This window comes from Budorcas taxicolor, chromosome 11, assembly GCF_023091745.1.
Source record: "Budorcas taxicolor isolate Tak-1 chromosome 11, Takin1.1, whole genome shotgun sequence".
Lineage (NCBI taxonomy): Eukaryota > Metazoa > Chordata > Mammalia > Artiodactyla > Bovidae > Budorcas > Budorcas taxicolor.
The window spans coordinates 89571773-89594503 of NC_068920.1; the positions used below are offsets into that span (position 1 = coordinate 89571773).

Sequence of the window (22731 nt, forward strand, 5' to 3'; positions counted from 1 at the left end):
GCAGTGCACGCACTCGGCACACACCGGCCCCTACGTGATCGCAGATTCCGGTGACTCTAGATTCCCTTTCAAAGACGAACTCCTTTCCGAGGTGAGGAGCCCCGCAGCCGCGCCTGGTTTTATGTGGGTCGAGGTTTCCAGTCCTATCCAACCCCAAGCCGTACCCGCCTAGCCGCGACCGGCGGGCAGCACCGCGGGCTACTGCCCCGCGCAGCGGCGGGCCGACCCCGCCCTCCCCGCGTCTCTGGGCGCCCGAGGGGGCGGGGCCGGACGCGCGCCGCCAGTGACGCCGCCCGCGCACGCCCAGGCGCCTGCCGATTGGCCGCTGGAGCCAGAGTTCCTCCCGCGGAGCGCACCTCCCCCCAGATTTCCCGCCAGCAGGCCCCGCGCGGTAGATGCCTTGCCTCTAGTGGCTCGGTCCGACAGAGCGGTTGAGCCTCGGCCTCTGTGGCTATGTCGCGACAGAGCACGCTGTATAGCTTCTTCCCTAAATCTCCGGCCGTGAATAATGCCAACAAAGCCTCCGTCAGAGCCTCAAGTGGAAGCAGCGCCGCCGCCGCTGCCACCGGGGCCTCCCCTTCCCCAGGCGGGGATGCGGCCTGGAACGAGGCCGGGCCTGAGCCCCTAGCGGGTACCACGTCGCGGACCGAGGCCAGGAACCTCAACGGAGGGCTGCGGAAGTCGGCATCCCCTGCGATCCCCGCCAGGTAGCGGCGTAGGGGGGGGTGCAGGGAGGTGGCCTCGCGGGGTTAGGGTTGCGCGTCCAAGCCCTGGGCTCGGAGGAGGTGGGGCTGCTTGAAAGAGTGCAGGGAGCATTGGGGCTGTAGCTTGTTACAGGGTGCGAGGAAGTCAGCCGTGCAAGGAGAGGGGGTTGGCGGGGAGGGGAGGACGCACTTAGTTCGGAGGTGGAGGAGGAGAAGTCGGCCAGGTGCTGGAGGAGGAGTGGAAGGTGCTTGGAGTAGGGAGGAGAAAGGGGAGAAGGGAGTACTGGGGGGTGGGGCGGGAAGAGAAAAGAGCTGGCCTGCGCGGCGCGCGGTGCGCCCTCTGGGCGAGGGAGGGGTGGCGCCTGCCCCGGGCGGGGGAGGGGTGGCAGGAAGGAGGAATGCCCGAGGCAGGGATGGACGCCGGGAACTAGCAGGTTTTGGGGGCGCGGCGTGCTTCGAGTGGGATATCCGGAGGATGTTCCCCCATCAGAGCCGGGATGGTCCATTTCGAACCCGCGAGTTGCTCGAGGAACACCCTCGATGTTTGGATTAGAACCTCGGATGCGAAGCCTCTGGCGGGGAGGGTGTGTAGGCTCTTGGGGTGGGTGAGTGTTACCTTTTGCGGTAATCTTGGGGCCTCCCTGGCGGCTCAGATGGTGAAGAATCTGCCGGCAATGCGGGAGACCCCGGGTTTATCCTTGAATCGGGAAGATCCCCTAGAGAAGCGAATGGATACCCACTCCATTATTCTTGCCTGGAGAATTCCATGGACAGAGGAGCCTGGTGGGGTACAGTCCTTGGAGTTGCAAAAAGTCAAGACTCTATTGAGCGACTAACATTGAGGGGGTGGACGGCAAGTTTAGAGCGCGGGGGTGTGTCAGCTGGTAATCCAAGGGGCCTGATTGGTTCGAGTTAGGATTGCAGGGGCGGGGAGCAGAAAGTGCGAGGACCAAGCTGGGTCAACATGTAGATAGATTGCGTATGCATCAAAACAGATGGAAAGCTTAATGTTAATTTTGACACCTGGAAGTATTATGCAAATTGAAAATAATATTAGTTTAAGAAATAGTGCTTTTTTTTTTTTTGCCTCACCAGGGAAGCTCTCGGGATTAAGTTCAGGGACCAGGGATTGAACTTGGGCCACGGCAGTGACAGCGCGGAATCCTAACCACTAGACCGAAGTCATCCCCGAAATAGTGCATCTTTTGTTGGGGATTTCAGGGGAGGATGGGGGACTGTTAATTTTTTTTCCTGAATTGAGAGCCCCCAAAAGCCTTGATAGGGCTCTGGGAGAGAGATACGAACGTGATAAAGGGGAAGCCTGCCCGGCGGTGCCTTCCTCTCCTAGGCAGTTTGGTGGTGGTTCAGGGTTTGGCTGGTCTTTGTTGAAGTAGTGGGCGACATTTTGAAAAGCTCGCACTTATTGTGTCCTATGTATTGTATTCGGCATACAGTGTAATGGCAGCCGTCTGAAAGGGTGAAATAGTGGTACCAAAAAAAAACCACATTCAAAATCAGAGAGCTGAGTAGTTGATTTAGAATGTCTTGCGTTTTAGGCGTCCCACAGATTTTTCAAAGTGCAGCTGTAATTACAGTGTTACCTTCCTCCAAGCGACCCTCTCAGGAAGTTTATGTAGTTGCCGGAAAAGTGGCAGGATTTGCCACCCCAGAATGTGCCTCTGGCACAGAGGTTATTTTGAGCTGAGTATTTTTTGAGAAGGGCAAGATAGGGGAGAAGCTCTGAGAACAGTAGAAGTTATTCTTCTGTAAGGGAAATTTACATTTAAAAGGGAAATCTCCATTTGTAAGGATGCCTGCCTCTCTGTACTAAGAAGAGAAGGGAGATTCTATAGGCCCTGAACTGAAATCTTGATAACAAACATATCCTTGGTTTTTGTTCTTTTCTTGGTGACCTCCCTGATCTCCCTCCCTGGCCCCCTGTCTTTCCTTTGTCTATAGCTGAAGACAGTGGTTTAAGGTGGTACCCTGGGCCATCTCCAGGAGTGTTACTCAGTTTCCCTTTGTATTTCTCAGCCAAGAACTCAGATGGGTAGACGGAAAAATACTGTCCCTGGGAGGTGGGATGAATTGTGAGATTGGGATTGATGTGTATGGACACTGTTAATACTATGCGTAAAACAGATAACTAATGAGAACCCACTGTATAGCTCAGGGAACTCAGTGCTCTGTGGTGACCTAAATGGGAAGGAAATCTAAAAAAGGATTATATGTATAAGTATAGCTGATTTACTTAGCTGTACAGCACAAACTAACACAACATTGTAAATCAATTATACTCCAGTGAAAATTAAATATTTTTCCAAAGTAATTTTTTTCCTTCCCTACATGGGCATCCTCTGTAACGGATGCATGGTAAGAGATGTACAAAGCGTTAACGTTCACCTAAACTTGAATTTGATTCTTCCTGCATCCATTCTAAATGAATAGAATTATTTGTTGTATGGTTGTGCTTTATATTTTGAATAGCATATGCAGGTTTTTTTTTTTCTTTTGAGGTCTGAATTTTGGAAACTCATAAAAGACTTATAAAAGAATAATATTGTTTACATTTGACCACCTGCTCTATAGGACTGCTTTCAGGGTATTCAAGAAAAATGGGCATTTGATTCTAGGTTTCTAAAGAACTCTCCATTCATTAGATAGATTTGGCCTTCACTTGACAAATGTTGACGTACCTCCTCTGGCAGGCACAGAGGTGTTGTGGAACCTGGATACAAGAGTGAACAGGACAAGAGAAAAGGCAGTTTTAGAGCAGGAGCAGAGCCAGTGAGCTCTGTTCACTCTGGGGGGAGGATAGGGTATGTATGGGTCTGGGTAGGCTTTCCGCTCTAAGGCTGAGACCAGAGGGTAGATAAGTAGAAGTTAGCTCAGCTGCTGTAGAGGTGAGGTGGTTTTAGGAAGCTGATGCAGGAAAAGGAAGGTCCTGCAAATTGAGAATGAAGACAGGAGGCCGGAGCCTTAGGTATGAGGAGATCCAGTCTCTGCTGATGGGCAACAAAAACATTCGGACTTTTCCTAGGGGTCAGTTGAAAGAAGTTGAACATCTTTCAGTGGTCATTTGTCATTTAGTTTACTCTTGTGCATCACTGTTAAAAGTGTTTTGTCTTTTTTTCTTTCCTTCCCCTAGTATCTTTGTCAGGTGTGATGCAAAAGTCTTTTTTTCACCTGGGTTGAGAAAGAGGAAGCAGTTGAGGTGACATCAGTTTGAGTAAATGGCTGCAGGATGTATGTCTATGCACTCTGGGCCTGCTTCTCAGTATTTCATTTCTTCTATAGCCTTTTTTTTTTTTAAATTTAAGTCTATTGAATTTGTTGCTATATTGCTTCTGTTTTATGCCGGGAGCCAGCACAGGCCATCCCACCCATGACAAGGTCATGTGGAAGAGAACTGTTAAGCAAGGCTTCAGGACTCGAGGGGCTCCCTAGACCAGCTCGAGCATCTACTCCCAAACCAGAATCTGTCTGTCTTACTATTTTGTGCCTTTCACCAACTCTTCTGACATACAGGGGGCTATCCTCGACCACCTTTCTCTGGAGAAAATCAACTTAGGGCTCTAGCTAATAAGTCTCCTGGACATGAGAGGAACATTTCAATTCAAACCCCCTCTGTTAGCATTCTAGCTTGCTTGGCAGGTTTATCCAGACTCTTGCAGCTACGCATATGATTGTTCACAGCCTCCCAACTGTGAGAGGCACGGGAAGCCTAAAACATAGAGCCTTTCAAAGAGTTAAAAGTTATTAGAGTATTGCTGGTGTAGGATTTCATTATTGGGCCAATGCTTGTTGCTAAGTTCCCATATCTCTTATCCACTGTGCACCTGGGAGTGCATTAGTTAACATAGTTGGAATGTAAGAAAAACAAGTGTAGCCTTGAATTTAACCACATCAGACCTTTGAGCTAATTGGTTCTTTCTTGTAACTCACTGCACCTTTGCTCTGTGAGAAATGTAACTCTGTTTAGCATTTTCTGAGGCTGACATAGATTAGAAATATAAAGAAAAAAACACTTTGAGGGAAAATAAGTTTTCTGGTTGAGCAGCCTTTATCAAAAGAGGGTCATAAAATGTCCACAGGCCTCCAAGGCCAGAAGATAATGTACACAGCATCATTTGTGGGAAAGGTCTGCAGAAAAAAATCCTGGTTTCGATAAGGGCAAAATGGAATGCTGGAATGTTTGGGCTGACTCTGTATGACCTTGCATCTTTCATCTCCCTCTATGTACAAGTTGAGGTATAAAAGTCCCTTTTGAAAATAAAGTAATGGCTGCGCTCGAAGAAGCTTGGTCACTCCGTGTCTCTCTTTTTTTTTTCCTTTCTCTCTCTTACTCTCTTGTTCAGGCTGATCCCTTGGAGCATAGAGGCTCCCTGCGTTCACTTATCTTTCCAGGTTTCTAAGACCTGAACGGGAGACGTTCTGCGTCTTCACTCCCTCGGGAGACTGGGAGGGCACCTGTGGCCTCCGTGAACAGGGCAAGCTCCTTGTCTCGGGGCTTTATTGGCTTCCTGTGTAAACCAAGGAATATCAGCCTCTTTCTCTCCTCTGTTCCTTTCTCATTCATTCATTCGCCAACGCCGTTTCTCCTTCGGGTTCCCCTGGATCCTGCCGGGGCCCCGACAGTTTTATGTTTTGGTATTTTGGCCAGGAGGCCTGTGGTTAGCTCCTACACGAGGGATGGAAACCACACCCCCTGCATCAGAAGGTGAAATTTCAACCACTGGACCACTAGGGAAGTCCCCTCTAGCTTATTAAGACAATTGAAAGAGCTGTGAGCAAGGCTTCTGACTATGTAAATCTGGCTTTTTAAAGCAAATCTTAGCTGGTTTGTTTTTTTTGCAGTCTCATTTCAATAATTATCTGTTGATTATGAGAAATGAGGACAGTAAAAAATTTTAAGTGTGTGCCTTGTATTCATTTATAGGAGTGGTGTGTCAGACCGTGACAAGGTTTTTTTTTTTCCCCCAAGAGCCTTTAGTTAAAGGTAACAATCTGCCCTAGTTGTAGGTGCCTTTCCTTTTACTTTTCATACGATTAAATCTATTTATAGTAATATATTCTGAATAATATCACACTTAATATAATAATATTAGTTTTTGTAAGAAAAGAATTCAGGCTTTTAAAAAAGTATCATGGTGGACTTGGTTTCACAGACTTAATTTGATTTAATCGATATAACTAAAAAGGTGCTGAACTTGTCATAATAATTTGGCCAGCAGGAGCCTCTTTTAAGGTGGCGTAGACTTAATTTGATTTAATCGATATAACTAAAAAGGTGCTGAACTTGTCATAATAATTTGGCCAGCAGGAGCCTCTTTTAAGGTGGCGTTTATAACTTTTTAACATTATCTCAGAACTTTTCACTCTGATGATGATTATTAGTTGTCCCTGCTCCTTGAGCTGCTTTCCGAAGAGTCCTAATGTTAGTTTCTTTATAGGCTTCTTTTCTAATAATATTTAGGAAATTGTTTTAGAGGCCAGTTTGGATGATAATTTATATGGTTGTCCTAGACCTCATGCATAAGTGTTAGATGCCATAGTTATCCAAGCCGAAGGAAGGAAAACCAGGTGAAGGGCAGAGAGGTGCAGGTCGATGGGTAGGTGTGATGGGAGCCCTTGGTAATAATTTCTCTGGTTACTTCTGTTTTCTCATTAGCTATTTGAGGGTAGGGGAATTCTACTCTAACGGTCTACGTTGAGAAGTAGATACAAACACTGATAGTTGGCTTGAGAGTATGTTCACCTTTGTGAAACTTGTGTTTATATACACAAACTCTTTTTACACATAGCCAGCCTAACTTTTATTGTTTATAGGAGCAAATTCTAGCATTGCTTTTGTATCTACTGATGCTGTTTTAAAAAGTAGACAGAAATGTTGCTTATAAATTTGGGGTACAACTAATAATCGACACCAAGGTAATGGGCTAAAGAGGGAACAAAAATAACGGCATTTTTTTAAGCAAAAGTGTAAAGATTTGTTCATATATATTTAGCTTTATTAAGTCATTTCTCATTTTTAGTTGTATGACATTGTGTTTTAGTTGTGTGTTTTACACTTGTTTTTCTGAGCTGTCACCTTTCCTCTTACCTTTTTAAAGCTGTCTTTAAAAATCCCAAGGATATCAAACATTTGAGATATATTATCATTTTAAAAACAAGGGAATTCCCAGGCTGTCCAGTGGTCAGGACTCCACATTCTCACTGCCAAGGGCCCAGTGTGGTCCTTTCTCAGGTAACTAAAATCCCAAAAAGGTGTGTGGCACAGCCAGAAAACAAAAACCACTTGTGAAATCATAGTTGAATCATATTTATAAAGTAGGCTGCGGAGTCTGGCTCCAGCAGCCAGGGAATCAGCCTGAAGGGATGGGCAGGGTCAGCAAGGATCCATGCAGCCTCTCATTCGTATTTCTTGGACTGCGTATTTATTTCAAGCTTAAGATTCTCTTTTATACTTTTACAAAAGCATTAGGTCAGAGGTTTGACATTTTCAGTTCCCACTGACCCAGATTTGTTGTCTCCATAAATCATTGTTGCCCCTCAACAGGAGTTCTGCCTCAGCAATTCTCTTATCTACTTCTTCTCATGTGTCTTTGTGAATACATTGTAACTCATGCTAATGTCTGGGCTGCATACTGTATTCCTCAGTTTATTTCTTATCTTTATAAATCCTGTTTGCCCCTAGTATCCTGAGCTCACTTTCTCTAAAAAGGCTTCTAACCACTAATATCTCCAAAATTCCTAATCTCTATAAGCTAGAGTAAAATATGCTAACATTACAACATTCCTTAAATCTTTAGCTTCTGACTATTTTAATTATTCCTAAGCTCTAAATTCAGCAAACTCCTTTGCCATAAACATTTCCCTCACAAATAGGTTTTAGATAGCAATCCTTCCCATGGCCTCAAGCTGTGCTCATCCTGGAACACTCTTTTGTACAGGTCCTTGAAGAATGTCAGTGATTAGCTTTATGAATTATTCTCTGAGCACAGCTGCAGAAGGCTTTGTGCCTTCTTATGCTCCTCTCAAGAACAATAAGCACCTTAGTATTCTTTTCAGTCAACTCAGCGGAGGAGAGGAAAAAACAAGTCAGAATCACAAGGCCTAACTCCTTCATCCTGGGTCCGTGCCTTCGGGACAAGGAGAGGGAATTGGGGTCGTGCCTCCATTTTGTCAGTAATGCCTAACGCGGCTCCCGACAGCAGGCTAATTTATAGGCTAATTCCTGTATTTATTTTGGGATTTCACACTGGACTCCAAGGAGAACCCATTCTACATTGTAAAGTGACTTTTTGGCCTAGATGTTTTCAGATTGGATTTGCATTGCATAGGGTTTGATGATCCTTGTTAATATTTAACACAGTCCTAGTTATTTGAAAAGAGAAAGGTATTAAGATTGTCAGGAAATGGAGCCAAATGTTAAAATACAGTAAAGTCTGAATCCGACTGTTAAATAAAGTTTCAAGTAGAGCCATTTGTATCCATCTTTGATTTTATAAGGTCCTCTGGCTCTTTAAGGATCAATGTATGAAAAATAGCGGATAATCAAATTATAGTACATTCCACTGTGATCCCATGCTTAAGTTACAGTTACATATTTTAAAATATGGTATTAGTATTGATAAAAATCTGAATATTTGCATGGATTAAAATTTATGTTCCTTTTATTTTGATATTCTGTGGAGACTGCACAACTACTAGAGATAAAAATTTTAAATTACCTTTAAAGACTTTGTTTGCACTTAGAAAGTAGATTAAAAAGAATTTTTTTCTGAAAAGCCTTTTAACATTGGGGAAACTATCCATTTTTTTTTTTTAACTACATTTTTAGTCTTAGCATTTAGAGTGTACTTCCACTTCTTTTTTTTGGCTGCTCCAGGTAGTGAAGGCTTTGTGTCCTAACCACTGGACTACCAGGGAATCCATTCTGCCCACGTCTCCCCCCACCCAGCCCAATTCTTAACAGCAGAGTTAAGTTATACATAAGATTCTGTAAGTATAAGTTTATGTTTAGGGTGAGGTGACGTTGAAAAACAATTTTGTTTTTAAACAATTCAGTTTATGATGGCATTTTAGCTTTACAGATCTGATGATTGTAATTAGCTTTTTATGTGTTTCTTCCTCTAGTGAGGATGCACATTTATTTGCCTTTCAAATAAATTTAAAGACATTAAATTTTAAAAGTTCTTTATTTATTTACTTATGGCTGTGCTGTCATTGCTGTGAAGGCTTTTCTTTAGTTGCGGCAAGCAGGGGCCCCTCTAGGTGCACTGTGTGCCGGCTTCTCGTTGCTGTGGCTTCTCCTGCTGCAGAGCACGGGCTCCGGGCAGTCGGCCTCAGTAGTTGCAGCTCCCAGGCAGGTTCTAGTGCATAGGCTCAGCACCTCTGCACGGGTTTAGTTGCTCCACCCCATGTGGGATCTTCCCAGTTCAGGGCTCGAACCCGTGTCCGCTGCACTGGAAGGCGGATCCTTTGCCACTGAGCCACCAGAGAAGCCCTAAAGACATTGCATTTTCAAGTTGGTTGCTTGGAAAGGACGCTATGTCAATTTGAAACCTTTGAACACCATTTTACAATTTGTTGTACAGTTTGTTCACTTTTATACAAATGACAGTTTTAAGGTAACAGTCTTAGAGAAAAAGCTCAAGTTTCCTTTGGAAAAAAACTATATTAACTTAGTACTGTTAAAGGTATAGAACTCAAAGTTTTTTCTCCCATGGCTTGGGCTTGAGCTGGAAACTTGAGTTACTCTTCATTGAGGATAGACAGGAACTTTCAGGAGGGAAGTGTGGCCATCTCATATTTTTTGCTTAAGAATTTTGATCTACATATTCAGTTTCTAAGACACCTGAGATGCTTGCAAGTGCTTTGTTTCTTCACTCGAGATAAAATAGAATTGTTAGTTTTGGGGCATCCTGATCCCTTGAACTGCAAATGTGCCACCAAGATGTTCATTCTTGTCAAAGTCTCTGATGGGCTAACTCTTCTCTAAAAAATGTGTAACTTTTATAGACATGTATGTAATGAAATCGCTACTGTTGAATTAGCCGTACCTTAGTCCTTACCCTCACATGGGCAAGGAAAACAGTCTTCACTTTTACAAAGCACTAACACTTTGTATGAAAGTGAAAGAGGAGAGAGAAAAAGTTGGCTTAAAACTCAACATTCAGAAAACTAAGATCATGGCATCCGGTCTTATCACTTCATGGCAAATAGATGGGGAAACAGTGGAAACAGTGTCAGACTTTATTTTTGGGGGGCTCTGCAGATGGTGACTGCAACCATGAAATTAAAAGATATTTGCTCCTTGGAAGAAAAGCTATGACCAAGCTAGATAGCATATTAAAAAGCAGAGATCTTACTTTGCCAACAAATGTCCCTCTAGTCAAAGCCATGGTTTTTCCAGTAGTCATGTATGGATGTGAGAGTTGGACTATAAAGAAAGCTGAGTGCCAAAGAATTGGTGCTTTTGAACTGTGGTGTTGGAGAAGAATCTTGAGAGTCCCTTGGACAGCTAGGAGATCCAACCAGTCCATCCTAAAGGAAATCAGTTCTAAATATTCATTGGAAGGACTGATGCTGGAGCTGAAACTCCAGTACTTTGGCCACCTGATGTGAAGAACTGACTCATTTGAAAAGACCCTGATGCTGGAAATATTGAAGGCAGGAGGAGAAGGTGATGACAGAGGATGAGATGGCTGGATGGCATCACCAACTCGATGGATATGAGTTTGAGCAAGCTCGGGGAGTTGGTGATGAACAGGGAGGCCTGCAGTGCTGCAGTCCATGGGGTTGCAAAGAGTCAGACATGACTGAGCAACTGAACACTTTGTAATCTTGACTCCATTCTGGCAACCTGACTCCATTTTGGCCAGCCTGAGCTCACCTAGGGGAGGAACTGCTTCAAACTAGCCAGTGATGAGTTAAGGCTTCTTCATGTACACACGAAATTTCATCTCTTAAGGGATGAAGGGCAGCCAGGCTGGACTGATGAGTATCCCTACTGGTCCCCCTGTAGAAAAGTCGACTTTGGCCAAGAGTTTGTAGTTTGATGTCTGAAGGTTTTACAGCCAGAAATATGCTGCCTGTGAGGAGACATGTTCATTGGCATAACATGTATTTGCTCTCTGGTCAGTCTTCTAGAAGTTACTGTCATAGAGTTCAGACTCAGTTCTGATAGTGTATTTATATATGGACAAAGGTTATGTCCCTCTTTTAGCAACAGAAAAGGGTACAGATATAGGGTACTCTCAGGACCTAACATACAAGGAAAGCTTGTGGTTTCCTGATCCCAGTGTGATAAGACTTTGTGGTTAAGTGGTTGCCCGGCTAAGTTAAGGGAAAGCCTGCTTGACAGTTCCACACAGTTCATTTGTCTCCTCTTAACAAATGGTTATGTTAGTAACGAGGAAACACTTAAGATACCTGAATTGTGCAGACACAGCTCCCTGTTTGAAGATGACCCCTTTGGTGTTTGACAGCAATAATTATAAAGTCATGCTGGTCACTACAGTTTTCTAAGTTGAAAGAAAATGTACTTTAAAGGCCCTGGATGTAAGCACCAGCTGAAGCCATCTTCTGGTTTCTGTCTACCATAGGGATTTCCACATCAACATTTTTTGAAGAAAGAAATAACTTCAGTTTTATGATTGAGCCTGATTAAGGTGGCCTCAGTTGATTATTCTAAAATGTCTGAAATATTCTCTTTTGTAATGTACTTATTTTACATTTGTCCTTATTCAGTGAAAACCTTTAAGGAGGCTTAGAACATCATGGTATATAGTACTGGAGCAGGGTTTATCAATTGTTGTGGCCTCTGTATCACTGAGGGACTCTTGTATAATTCTTCTCTCCCTTTCTCAGGAAATCTTCAGGGCTAAGTTAGTTTTTGTGAAGATTTGATCTCCTGTTGATTCTGTAGGTTTATTTATACAACTATTTATGTACACAACTATTTTGGGCACATTACATACTTACCTCTTAAGTTTTCCCACAAAACTAGATTTTTAGGGATGGGCTAGGGGTATTAGTCTGCTAGCTTTTGGGGTATTTGGAATACATTGGAGCAAAGTTTTAATGAAATAATTTTTAATGTAAGTATAGCAAATTTGCCTAGGTATTATGCTTGGTATTTTATTAATACTTTGGGTCAGATCCTGTTCCTAATGTGTACGTGTGGTAGTACAGGTGTTATAATTTGAATCACATGTACAATGAGTTTGTCTTTTTCCTGCAATTACTAGTCTATCAGAATTCTGCCAGTTTTTAAACCTTGAATAATTCTGAGATAATTTCTAACTTTAATACCATTACATTTGTGTTGTCTTGTGATATTTGCTTATGATTTTAAAAATGACTTGAAAATTTGATTTTAAAAAATCATTAATTTTAGAATTTCTGTACCTGAATATTAATGCCAGAAAATTTCAAAGGTGTCTTAAGATACCTTCTTTAGAACTGCTTGTTTCTAGTAATTGCCTTTAATGTAACTTAACAAAATATTAACCAAATTATGTATTTTCTCTTGGCAGCAGTTCTTGTGACTTCTCACCAGGTGATTTGGTTTGGGCCAAGATGGAGGGTTACCCTTGGTGGCCTTGCCTGGTTTACAACCACCCTTTTGATGGAACATTCATCCGTGAGAAAGGAAAGTCTGCCCGAGTTCATGTACAGTTTTTTGATGACAGCCCAACTCGGGGATGGGTTAGCAGAAGGCTATTAAAGCCATATACAGGTAAGAGATTTACTTTGCAGGTTGGGTATGTTTGTAAGTAGAGCCCATGCACATGTGAGTCTGAATGTTGGTGTCTCCTACACAGTGGATTTAAGCATATTTTACTCCAATAAATTTTAGGAGCGGGTGTGGTAAAAGCTTCTAGCATGGGAAAAGCATAAGATGTAGCTGATCTTTGGAGAGTTTGTAGTGTGGAGCTGAATTTTTATTTCTGTCCTTCTGAGTGACTTATAGCAATATCAAACCCTTAAAGGAAAAATGATTTCATGATTGGATCTCGTGATGGGTGACAATGCCAGATTCAGACATGAAAAAAAAAATTAAGTGTTCCTATCTTAAAAGGTTCCAAAAGAGAGACAATGTAGCCAAGATACAGAACATCTAGATCAGTGACATACTCTAGGAAGGTGGAGAAGCATGCGACCTCGGCCTCAAAGTGTTCACCTTAGGAGCACATCTGAGTCGAGCGTCACATCAGAAGCTAGACTTCTGGACCCTTGACTCACTCTCCCCAGGCCCAGCCTTACTTATCACAGAATCAGCAGTCCTGCATGTGTGCTTTCACCTGGGCTGGCTGTACCGTCAGTCTCCTGCAAGGCATGCGCAGTGTGACTGCAGCGTGCATGTTATCCTGTGCACGCACAGGCTTTTCCATTATCTTCAGACTGCTGGCTAGGACATTGCTGAACTCAGTATCTTGGAATCAGAACAGTGGTCAGTTTCCCAGAAGCCTGGGAATCATGCCCTTTTGGTCGTATCGCTCCTCATCCTGCAGGGCAGATAGGCCACTGTAGAAATCTGATGTGCAGGGTGAGGACAGAGTAAGAGAATTTACTTCAGTTTTCTTCATTAATTTGCTGTGTAATCTTGGCCAAAGTAACTTCTGTTTGCTTATATGCAAGTTGGACCAGATGATAAATGAGGTCTTTTTCCAGGACTAATTTTGAGATGCTAAACCAAGCCTTGGCAAAAGATGACTAAAAAGAGATCAAAAAAGTTTACTTTTATGTTGTAATTATTTTATAAAGTCACCGATGTGCATATTGCTCTTTGCCCTTTAAATTTCCAAAATGTTGCAAAACGTATATGTGAATAAATCCGCAAAGAGGTGTGCATGAAAACAGTAGGCCTTTGGGGGGGCGGTGGTCTTAGGGTTGTAGTTTGCATTCGAGGTTTTGGGGAGTGGTAGTGATACTACATTGGCGGGGTGAGCACAGCTGTAACAGGTACTTTGGGAAAGTTCAGAGCCATTCTTAATGATTTTGACTGTTGCAGTTTGTAGTTTTGGTGCAGCTCTTTAGAGAAATAAGAAATTGCAGCTTTGTTTTAGGCAGCTCATAAAAGTTGCTAATTCCATGGAAATTTAGGATGTCCCATCAGTTTTAGTATACTGAAAGAAGGGAGTAATGTAATGTTTGGATCTGTTAGACAAATTCAGGTTTGTTTTGCAGCTGTTACATTCAGATAGAAGAAGAGAACATTCCTAGTTAGGCCTCTTAGAAAAGAACTAAAACAATTCTGTACCATTATAATTGTCTGTATCTAACCTTTTGCTCAGTGGATAGACATGTCATTTAATACTGTAGCTCTTTGAAATGAAATGAATAAAGGAAAAGTTTTACTTTAAAACAGAACAAGACATTTTTGATGCAACTGTTTTGAAAAAACTTTGAGGTCTGTACTGTGTTATTATCCTCCTTAAATTTAGGGTTCCTTAGAGTAGGATTTTAAAAAAAAATCTGTCTTATATGCCTTGGGAACAAACTTACTGTTAATGTCATTGCTTTATTTAAGTGACAGTGTAGTTTTTGCCTTCCTTAAGCAATGTTTTTTTAAAAAGGGTCTCAAATCTCCTTTACATCTTATGCCTCACCGGAAGAGGTGTGATTTTAGGGTCCACAGTCTGAGGTCTTTCTGGAAGAGACAGTGGTCCTGGGTGAACCAACAATTAAGGTAACTTACAGGAGGTAAAATAGGTAATTCCAGTTTCACTGATAGTTTTACCCTGAAAATTCTTTCTGTGAAGGCTTTATTGATCTTATTTATATCAATCAAAAATAATGGGACATTAAAAATTATACCTGAAGGGCTTCCCTGGCCGCCTAGTGATTAAGACTGCACTTCCATTCAGGGGCACAGGTTCCATCCCTGGTCGGGGAACTAAGATCCCATGTGCCTTTGGCAAAACAAAACAAAACATGGTTATCATTCTTGTTCCTTCAGGCAAGTGTTATACGTTGAGCCAAATGTCCAGCCAACTGTTCCTATTTATAAATAAATACATGTGTGTTTTTTAGGTTCACATTCAAAGGAAGCCCAGAAAGGAGGTCATTTTTACAGTGCAAAGCCTGAAATACACAGAGCAATGCAACGTGCAGATGAAGCCTTGAATAAAGACAAGATTAAGAGGCTTGAGTTGGCAGTGTGTGATGAGCCCTCAGAGCCAGAGGAGGAAGAAGAGACGGAGGTGGGACACTGCTAACAGGCAGTTGTTACTATTGTTGGGAAAATGTTAAAAAGTAGGGAGGGACATATTAGAGTGGTAATTTCCTATTTATTTCAGTTCAGTTGCTCAGTCACATTCAACTCTTTGCAGCCCCATGGACTGCAGCACACCAGGCATCCCTGTCCATCACCAACTCCCGGAGCTTGTGTGTGTATATATATACACACACACACACAAATATATATAAATGTATTTTATTTGGTACTCATACATACATACTTTCTTACACCTCTGGTCATATTCAATTACTTAGAATCCTCAGCAGTCTAGCACCCTTTTTTACTTAAGTTCTCAACTCTGCTGGAAACACACATGCTTATACCCTTTTGGTAACCAGTATAGAGAGCTAGGGACAGTGAGGACATGGTGATAAAATTGATTGTGGTGTCTGATAGTAACCTTCTGTATGAGGGTGTGGAAATTATCCAGTTTTATGTTCTAATACTTTTTTTGTTGTACTTTAGATTGGTAAGAAAAAGTTGAAAGACAACCTTGGTTTCAAATATTAATGGTCACTTTGAGTGAATTAAATCTTAAATGAACAAATAGTTGGTATACTTAAACATTATTTTCTAATTTAGTAAATTAATGAGATGTGTTTAAACAGAGTCATCTATAAGCTGCTTGATTTTGTTCTATTCTATTCTATATGAGATACGCATATAAAATACATATTTTAAGAGAAACTAGCACTTTTCTGTGGTGGTCCCAGTAGATAAAAGACTGCAATCCCAGTGCTGGGGGCCTGGGTTCGATCCTCATCGGGAACTAAGAGCCCACATACAACAACTAAGCCCGCTTAGTGCAACTAAGAACGAGCGCAGCCAAAACAAAAAGAGAAAATGTTTTTAATCTTATTTTTGAGGTTGAGACCAGGGATCATAACTTTAATCAGATGTTTAGATCTGGGTGGTAATGACAAATCATTTAACCTTGTAACTACTTTACATATGAGGGAGGTCTATGAGAACTGAACGTGGCTTGCTGAAAAAAAATAGAGCTGGTTTGTGGAGGAGCAAGGACTAGAACTAGAATGATTACTATTTTTTTTTATAGTAAGGAATTTATAGAATGGTAGACTTTATATGTTCAACTGTAAGAGGAGAGATGACCCTGGAAGAAAGACAGCAAGTTTTTTCTACAGCTGTGACTGTTAACGAGGACATCACCTGTGGGTATTTCGTCATGTATGGCCATCCTTAGGACTTAATTAGTATTGAGTAGGAAAGAACTCTCATGACAGAATCACTTAATCCTGTATTGTGATATTTTATTAATTTTAGGTGAAACTGAAATTGCTATCCATTGAGAAAGAAAACAGTTTCTTATTTCTGGAGATGGGTTCTTCTCTTGATATATGAAGCTGCAGCATACTGAGAGAGATTCCCTAGCAATATTGTCATTTTTCCAAATTTTACTTTTATATTTTAAAATATTCTTTCTTTGCCTCTCAGGTAGGTGCCACTTACACATCAGATAAGAGTGAAGAGGAAAATGACATTGAGAGTGAAGAGGAAGTGAGGCCAAAGGTGCAAGGATCCAGACGAAGTAGCCGACAAATAAAAAAACGAAGGGTCATATCAGACTCTGAGAGTGACATTGGTGGCTCTGATGTGGAATTCAAGCCAGACACTAAGGAGGAAGCAAGCAGTGATGAAATAAGCAGTGGCATGGGGGACAGTGATAGTGAAGGCCTGGACACCCCTGTCAAAGTTGCTCCAAAGCGGAAGAGAATGGTAACTGGGAATGGTTCTCTCAAGAGGAAGAGTTCAAGAAAGGAAATGCCTTCAGCCACTAAACGAGCAACTGGCATTTCATCAGAAATCAAGAATACTTTGAGTGCTTTCTCTGTCCCTCAAAATCCTGATTCTCAAGCCCACATTAGTGGGGGATGCGATGACAGTAATCGCCCCACTGTCTGGTATCATGAAACTTTAGAGTGGCTTAAGGAGGAAAAGAGAAGAGATGTGCACAGGAGGCGGCCCGATCACCCAGATTTTGATGCATCCACACTCTATGTGCCCGAGGATTTCCTTAATTCCTGTACTCCTGGGATGAGGAAGTGGTGGCAAATTAAGTCTCAGAACTTTGATCTGGTCATATTTTATAAAGTGGGGAAGTTCTATGAGATGTACCACATGGATGCTCTTATTGGAGTCAGTGAACTAGGGCTGGTATTCATGAAAGGAAACTGGGCCCATTCTGGTTTCCCTGAAATTGCATTTGGCCGATACTCAGATTCCTTGGTCCAGAAGGGCTATAAAGTAGCGCGAGTAGAACAGACTGAGACCCCAGACATGATGGAGGCACGATGCCGAAAGATGGCACACACATCTAAGTATGACAGAGTGGTGATGAGGGAGATCTGTAGGGTCATTACCAAGGGCACACAGACCTACAGTGTGCTGGAGGGTGACCCCTCGGAGAATTACAGTAAGTACCTTCTCAGCCTCAAAGAGAAAGAAGAGGAGTCTTCTGGCCACACTCGCGTGTATGGAGTATGCTTTGTTGATACCTCACTAGGGAGGTTCTTCATAGGTCAGTTTTCAGACGATCGCCATTGTTCCAGGTTTAGGACTTTAGTGGCACACTATCCTCCAGTACAAGTTTTATTTGAGAAGGGAAATCTCTCAACAGAAACGAAGATGATTCTCAAGAGTTCATTATCCTCTTCTCTTCAGGAAGGTCTGATACCGGGCTCCCAGTTTTGGGATGCAGCCAAAACTTTGAGAATTCTCCTTGAAGAAGGATATTTTACGGACAAGTTAAATGAGGACGGTGGGGTGATGCTACCCCAGGTGCTTAAAGGCATGACCTCGGAGTCAGATTCTATTGGATTGACACCAGGAGAGAAGAGTGAATTGGCCCTCTCTGCTCTTGGTGGTTGTGTCTTCTACCTCAAAAAATGCCTTATTGATCAGGAGCTTTTATCAATGGCTAATTTTGAAGAATATGTTCCCTTGGATTCTGACATGGTCCATGCTACAAGACCTGGTGCTGTCTTTACTAAAGCCAATCAACGAATGGTGCTAGATGCTGTGACATTAAGCAACTTGGAGATTTTTCTGAATGGAACAAATGGTTCTACTGAAGGGACCTTGTTAGAGAAGATTGATACTTGCCATACTCCCTTTGGTAAACGGCTCTTAAAGCAGTGGCTTTGTGCCCCACTCTGTAACCCTCATGCGATCAATGATCGCCTGGATGCCATAGAGGACCTAATGGTTGTGCCTGACAAAATCTCTGAGGTTGTAGACCTTCTTAAGAAGCTTCCAGACCTTGAGAGACTACTGAGTAAAATTCATAATGTTGGGTCTCCCCTTAAGAGCCAGAACCACCCAGACAGCAGGGCTATAATGTATGAAGAAACCACATACAGCAAAAAAAAGATTATTGATTTTCTTTCTGCTCTGGAAGGATTCAAAGTAATATGTAAAGTTATAGGGGTTATGGAAGAGGTCATTGATGACTTTAAGTCTAAAATCCTCAAGCAGGTCCTTACTCTGCAGACAAAAAATCCTGAAGGGCGCTTTCCTGATTTGACTTCAGAACTGAACCGATGGGATACAGCCTTTGACCATGAAAAGGCTCGAAAGACTGGACTGATTACTCCCAAAGCAGGATTTGACTCTGATTATGACCAAGCTCTTGCTGACATAAGAGAAAATGAACAGAGCCTCCTGGAATACTTGGAGAAACAGCGCAGTCGAATTGGCTGTAGAACCATAGTTTACTGGGGAATTGGTAGGAATCGCTACCAGTTGGAAATTCCAGAGAATTTCATCACCCGTAATTTACCAGAAGAATATGAGTTGAAATCCACCAAAAAGGGTTGTAAACGATACTGGACCAAAACAATTGAGAAGAAGTTGGCTGATCTGATAAAAGCCGAAGAACGGAGAGACACATCATTAAAGGACTGCATGAGGCGACTATTCTATAACTTTGATAAAAATTACAAGGACTGGCAGGCTGCTGTGGAGTGCATTGCAGTTTTGGGTAAGGCTTTCAACAGGTTTGTTCCTAAAGCTTTAGTTAGTGATGCCCTGTGTGCCAGTTTTATATTGAAATTATAGCCCACTGGAAATTCCCTATTGACTCATAACCCTAAACTCAAATAACTGGTATATATTTTGATCAAATTCCAGTTGAATTTATAGTATTTGATAAATGTTGCTTTTTCAGCTATTTTTGAGAGGTGCATGGAACATTGTTTCCATTGCACTTTAAAAACATTTGGCGGCTCCAGGTCTTAGTTGTGGCACTTGGAATTGTTGCAGCAGCGTGCAGGCTCTAGCTCCCTGACCAAGGATGAAACTTGTGCCGCGCCCCCCCCCCACCCCGACCCCAGCACTGGGGGCATTGGGAGCACGGAGCCTTAACCAGTGAACCACCAGGGAAGTCCCAAGCTACTTTGCTATGTTAATTTAAAGCTGTCCCTTGAACTTTTACACTCTACACACGTATTTGAAAAGATTTTAACCTTTACTTTTTCTCTTAGCCCAAGTTATCACACTTTCTTTTCTGAGTTTATTTCTTAAGAGCCCTGGTTTATGTATTTGTAATTATATAACCTCTTCAGTTTCATAAATAATTTCCTTTTTCTTTAAATTTCATGGCCAAACTTATTTTGAAGCCTTTGCTTATTTTAGAGTTTTGAAGTTTTTTTTTTCCTTTGAGGGGTTTTTTCTGTGTTTTGACAGTTTCTACTTTGAGGGGATAGATTTCTTAAGCTGAAACTAGATGTTATTTCTCATTTTAATAATGAAGTACTGTAACAAAGGCATGTAAAACATTTAGGCTGATGACTCATTTCCAGCTAATGAATCCATTAACAAAGTAGTTTGTATACTGTGCAGTTAGAAAAATGTCACTGGAGTATCTACTTACAGAAAAGAAATCTGCCTTGTCTAAAGTGGAACATGCTACCTCCACTAAAAAAGCATTTCTGAAAGAAATTGGGCCTTTGTTGGTTATCTCAAAAATGATGAAGCCTCACTTTTGTCCTCTCTTTACCAGATGTGTTATTGTGCCTGACTAACTACAGTCGAGGGGGTGATGGTCCTATGTGTCGTCCAATAATTCTGTTGCCAGAAGAAGATACTCCTCCCTTTCTAGACCTTAAAGGATCACGCCATCCCTGCATTACGAAGACTTTTTTTGGTGATGACTTTATTCCTAATGACATTCTAATAGGCTGTGAGGAAGAGGAGGAGGAAAATGGCAAAGCTTATTGTGTGCTTGTTACTGGACCAAATATGGGAGGCAAGTCTACACTTATGAGACAGGTAAAGTTACAAATGGTGGTGTTACAAAACTTTGAGTGAATTTATTACACATTTAAGCCATTGTTTCCCAAAAAGCTCATAATAGTCAGTCACTGACTTATTGGTAAGCAAAGGAATACTCCTTGAGTCATGAACTGTGTTCATTTCATCGGTCAAATATTTGCCTGATATTAAAGGAAGTACTTCACTTAAGAAGGTGAAGTTAGTTCAGGCCATGATTTTTATGAGCCCTGACTTTCCATCCATTTCCTTTGAAGGTTAGATGTATTCATAATGAATGAAAATTACACAGATGTACATTTGTTCTTAAACTAGGTTCATTCTGGGAAACCTTAGAACCACTGCACTTGTTCATACAGGAAAGCAAATATAATTCATGACCTTTAGTTAAGTGTTGGGAACTGCTTTTAAGGAAGACAGTAAATATATTTTCCTAACCTTTTGTCAGGGGTTGGCTAGTCACTGAGCTAAACATGATTTAGATTTAGGTTTAGAAAAAATGTAACAGAGACACGGCCCACTGGGCCCTTGACAAAAAATGTTTGCTGACCCTCTTATTCTACTGTACTGTATTATATACTTTGTACAAATTTGCTGACTGGAGAGGAGCAGTAGTGTAGTAATATGGTTTTTAACCTTTTCATTTTAAATCAAAATCATCTAGAGAGCACAACAAAAAAAGTACCTGGGAGCTGGGTGTATTCATCCTCTGAAATTGTTTGGTTTGCAATGGGTTCTAGGCATCAGTGGTTTTAATCCTACTGTTCAGCCAGAGTTGAGAATCACTAGTGTAGTGGGTTAGTGTATATGTTCTGAGGTTTTAAAGCCAGTTAGGCCCTTGGCCTCACTTTTCCTGCAAAAGATTGTGAAGATTGTTTTTTTAAGAGTGCCTGACTTCTAGTTAATGTTCATTAGCTTGGCTTATTATCTGCCTTCTGGATATACATAGATATCTCTATCTATATCTCTTAATATCAGTCATAAAATACTTTTTCCTTCCTCATTCACAGGCTGGCCTATTAGCTGTAATGGCCCAGATGGGCTGTTACGTACCAGCTGAAGTGTGTAGGCTCACACCAATTGATAGAGTGTTTACTAGACTTGGTGCCTCAGACAGAATAATGTCAGGTGAGTTATTTTTCTACCTAAGGCTCTGTTATTTGACAATTCATTATGCAAGTTTTACATACTAGAAGTAATCTTTTTGTAAAATTTATTCTTTAGTACTACTGGGTAGTTCATAAGATTCAAATGATACACCTAAAAGATGTTTCTGCTGTTAAAAGAGGATTCTCATTTTGATCACTTTTTTTTTTTTAAGGTGAAAGTACATTTTTTGTTGAATTGAGTGAAACTGCCAGTATACTTACACATGCAACAGCACACTCTCTGGTGCTTGTGGATGAATTAGGTAAGACATTAAAATTTCTGAAACATTAGTACAAAGAATTATTTTTCTGGAAAATGGTCTGAGGGACACATTTCTTAAAGAATATGAATATACCCACCTTTGTCCATAGACTCCACAGTTGGCACTAAGGTGGCAATTTCTAAATCCTGTTCGAATTTAAATTATAATACAGGAATAAGTGGATAATAAGGCTAAAGTGAACTAAAAGGTTTCTGAAGCATAGTGGCACTTGAATAGTATTCCTGAACTCTTTAAGGGCTGACAAGCAGGCGTACTTTAGCTAGAGAGGGCCTGTTTACAGAGTGCTTTTGGATGTACTAAGCTGAAGTTCTGAGGCCTGTCCTTCTGGACTGTAATATGGCAGACTGTATAATATACAGTTCATGTATATTTTCACAGGAAGAGGCACCGCAACATTCGATGGGACAGCAATAGCAAACGCAGTTGTCAAAGAGCTTGCTGAGAATATAAAGTGCCGTACGTTGTTTTCTACCCACTACCATTCATTAGTTGAAGAGTATTCTCAAAATATTGCAGTGCGCCTAGGACACATGGTATGTATAAATTGTTTGTTCAGAAATTGTGTCAAGTTTTTGAATGGGTCCTTCCATTGCCAGCATGTAACTTTTCTCTTTTAGGCATGCATGGTAGAAAATGAATGTGAAGATCCCAGCCAGGAGACTATTACCTTCCTCTACAAATTCATTAAAGGAGCCTGTCCTAAAAGCTATGGCTTTAATGCAGCAAGGCTTGCTAATCTTCCAGAGGAGGTTATTCAAAAGGGGCATAGAAAAGCAAGAGAATTTGAGAAGATGACTCAGTCACTGCGATTATTTCGGTAACTATAATTGGATATAACTTTACCACGGGGTTTCGAAAACAGTAAAGGGGTGGATGGTGCACTGTGAAAAATGCAAACTAACTTTTTTTTTTTAAATTTAAGGGAGGTTTGTCTGGCTAGTGAAAGGTCTACTGTGGATGCTGATGCTGTCCATAAGTTGCTGACTTTGATTGAGGAATTATAGACTACAATGGAAGCTTTGAGTTCACTTTTGACAAAGGTGGTAAATTCAGAC

General features: G+C 41.6%; 1 protein-coding gene across 1 annotated transcript; it reads left to right on the forward strand.

Annotated features, from left to right (window-relative positions):
* The first annotated feature begins 386 nt into the window (after nucleotides 1-386).
* Nucleotides 387-22728, forward strand: MSH6 (mutS homolog 6). The gene is made up of 10 exons (XM_052648073.1): nucleotides 387-707; nucleotides 12248-12450; nucleotides 14748-14917; nucleotides 16411-18955; nucleotides 19976-20244; nucleotides 21255-21372; nucleotides 21566-21655; nucleotides 22055-22209; nucleotides 22294-22493; nucleotides 22599-22728. Exons 1-10 carry the CDS (start codon nucleotides 454-456, stop codon nucleotides 22678-22680), a joined length of 4086 nt encoding a protein of 1361 aa, XP_052504033.1. The 5' UTR covers nucleotides 387-453; the 3' UTR covers nucleotides 22681-22728.
* The last annotated feature ends 3 nt before the right edge of the window (nucleotides 22729-22731 follow it).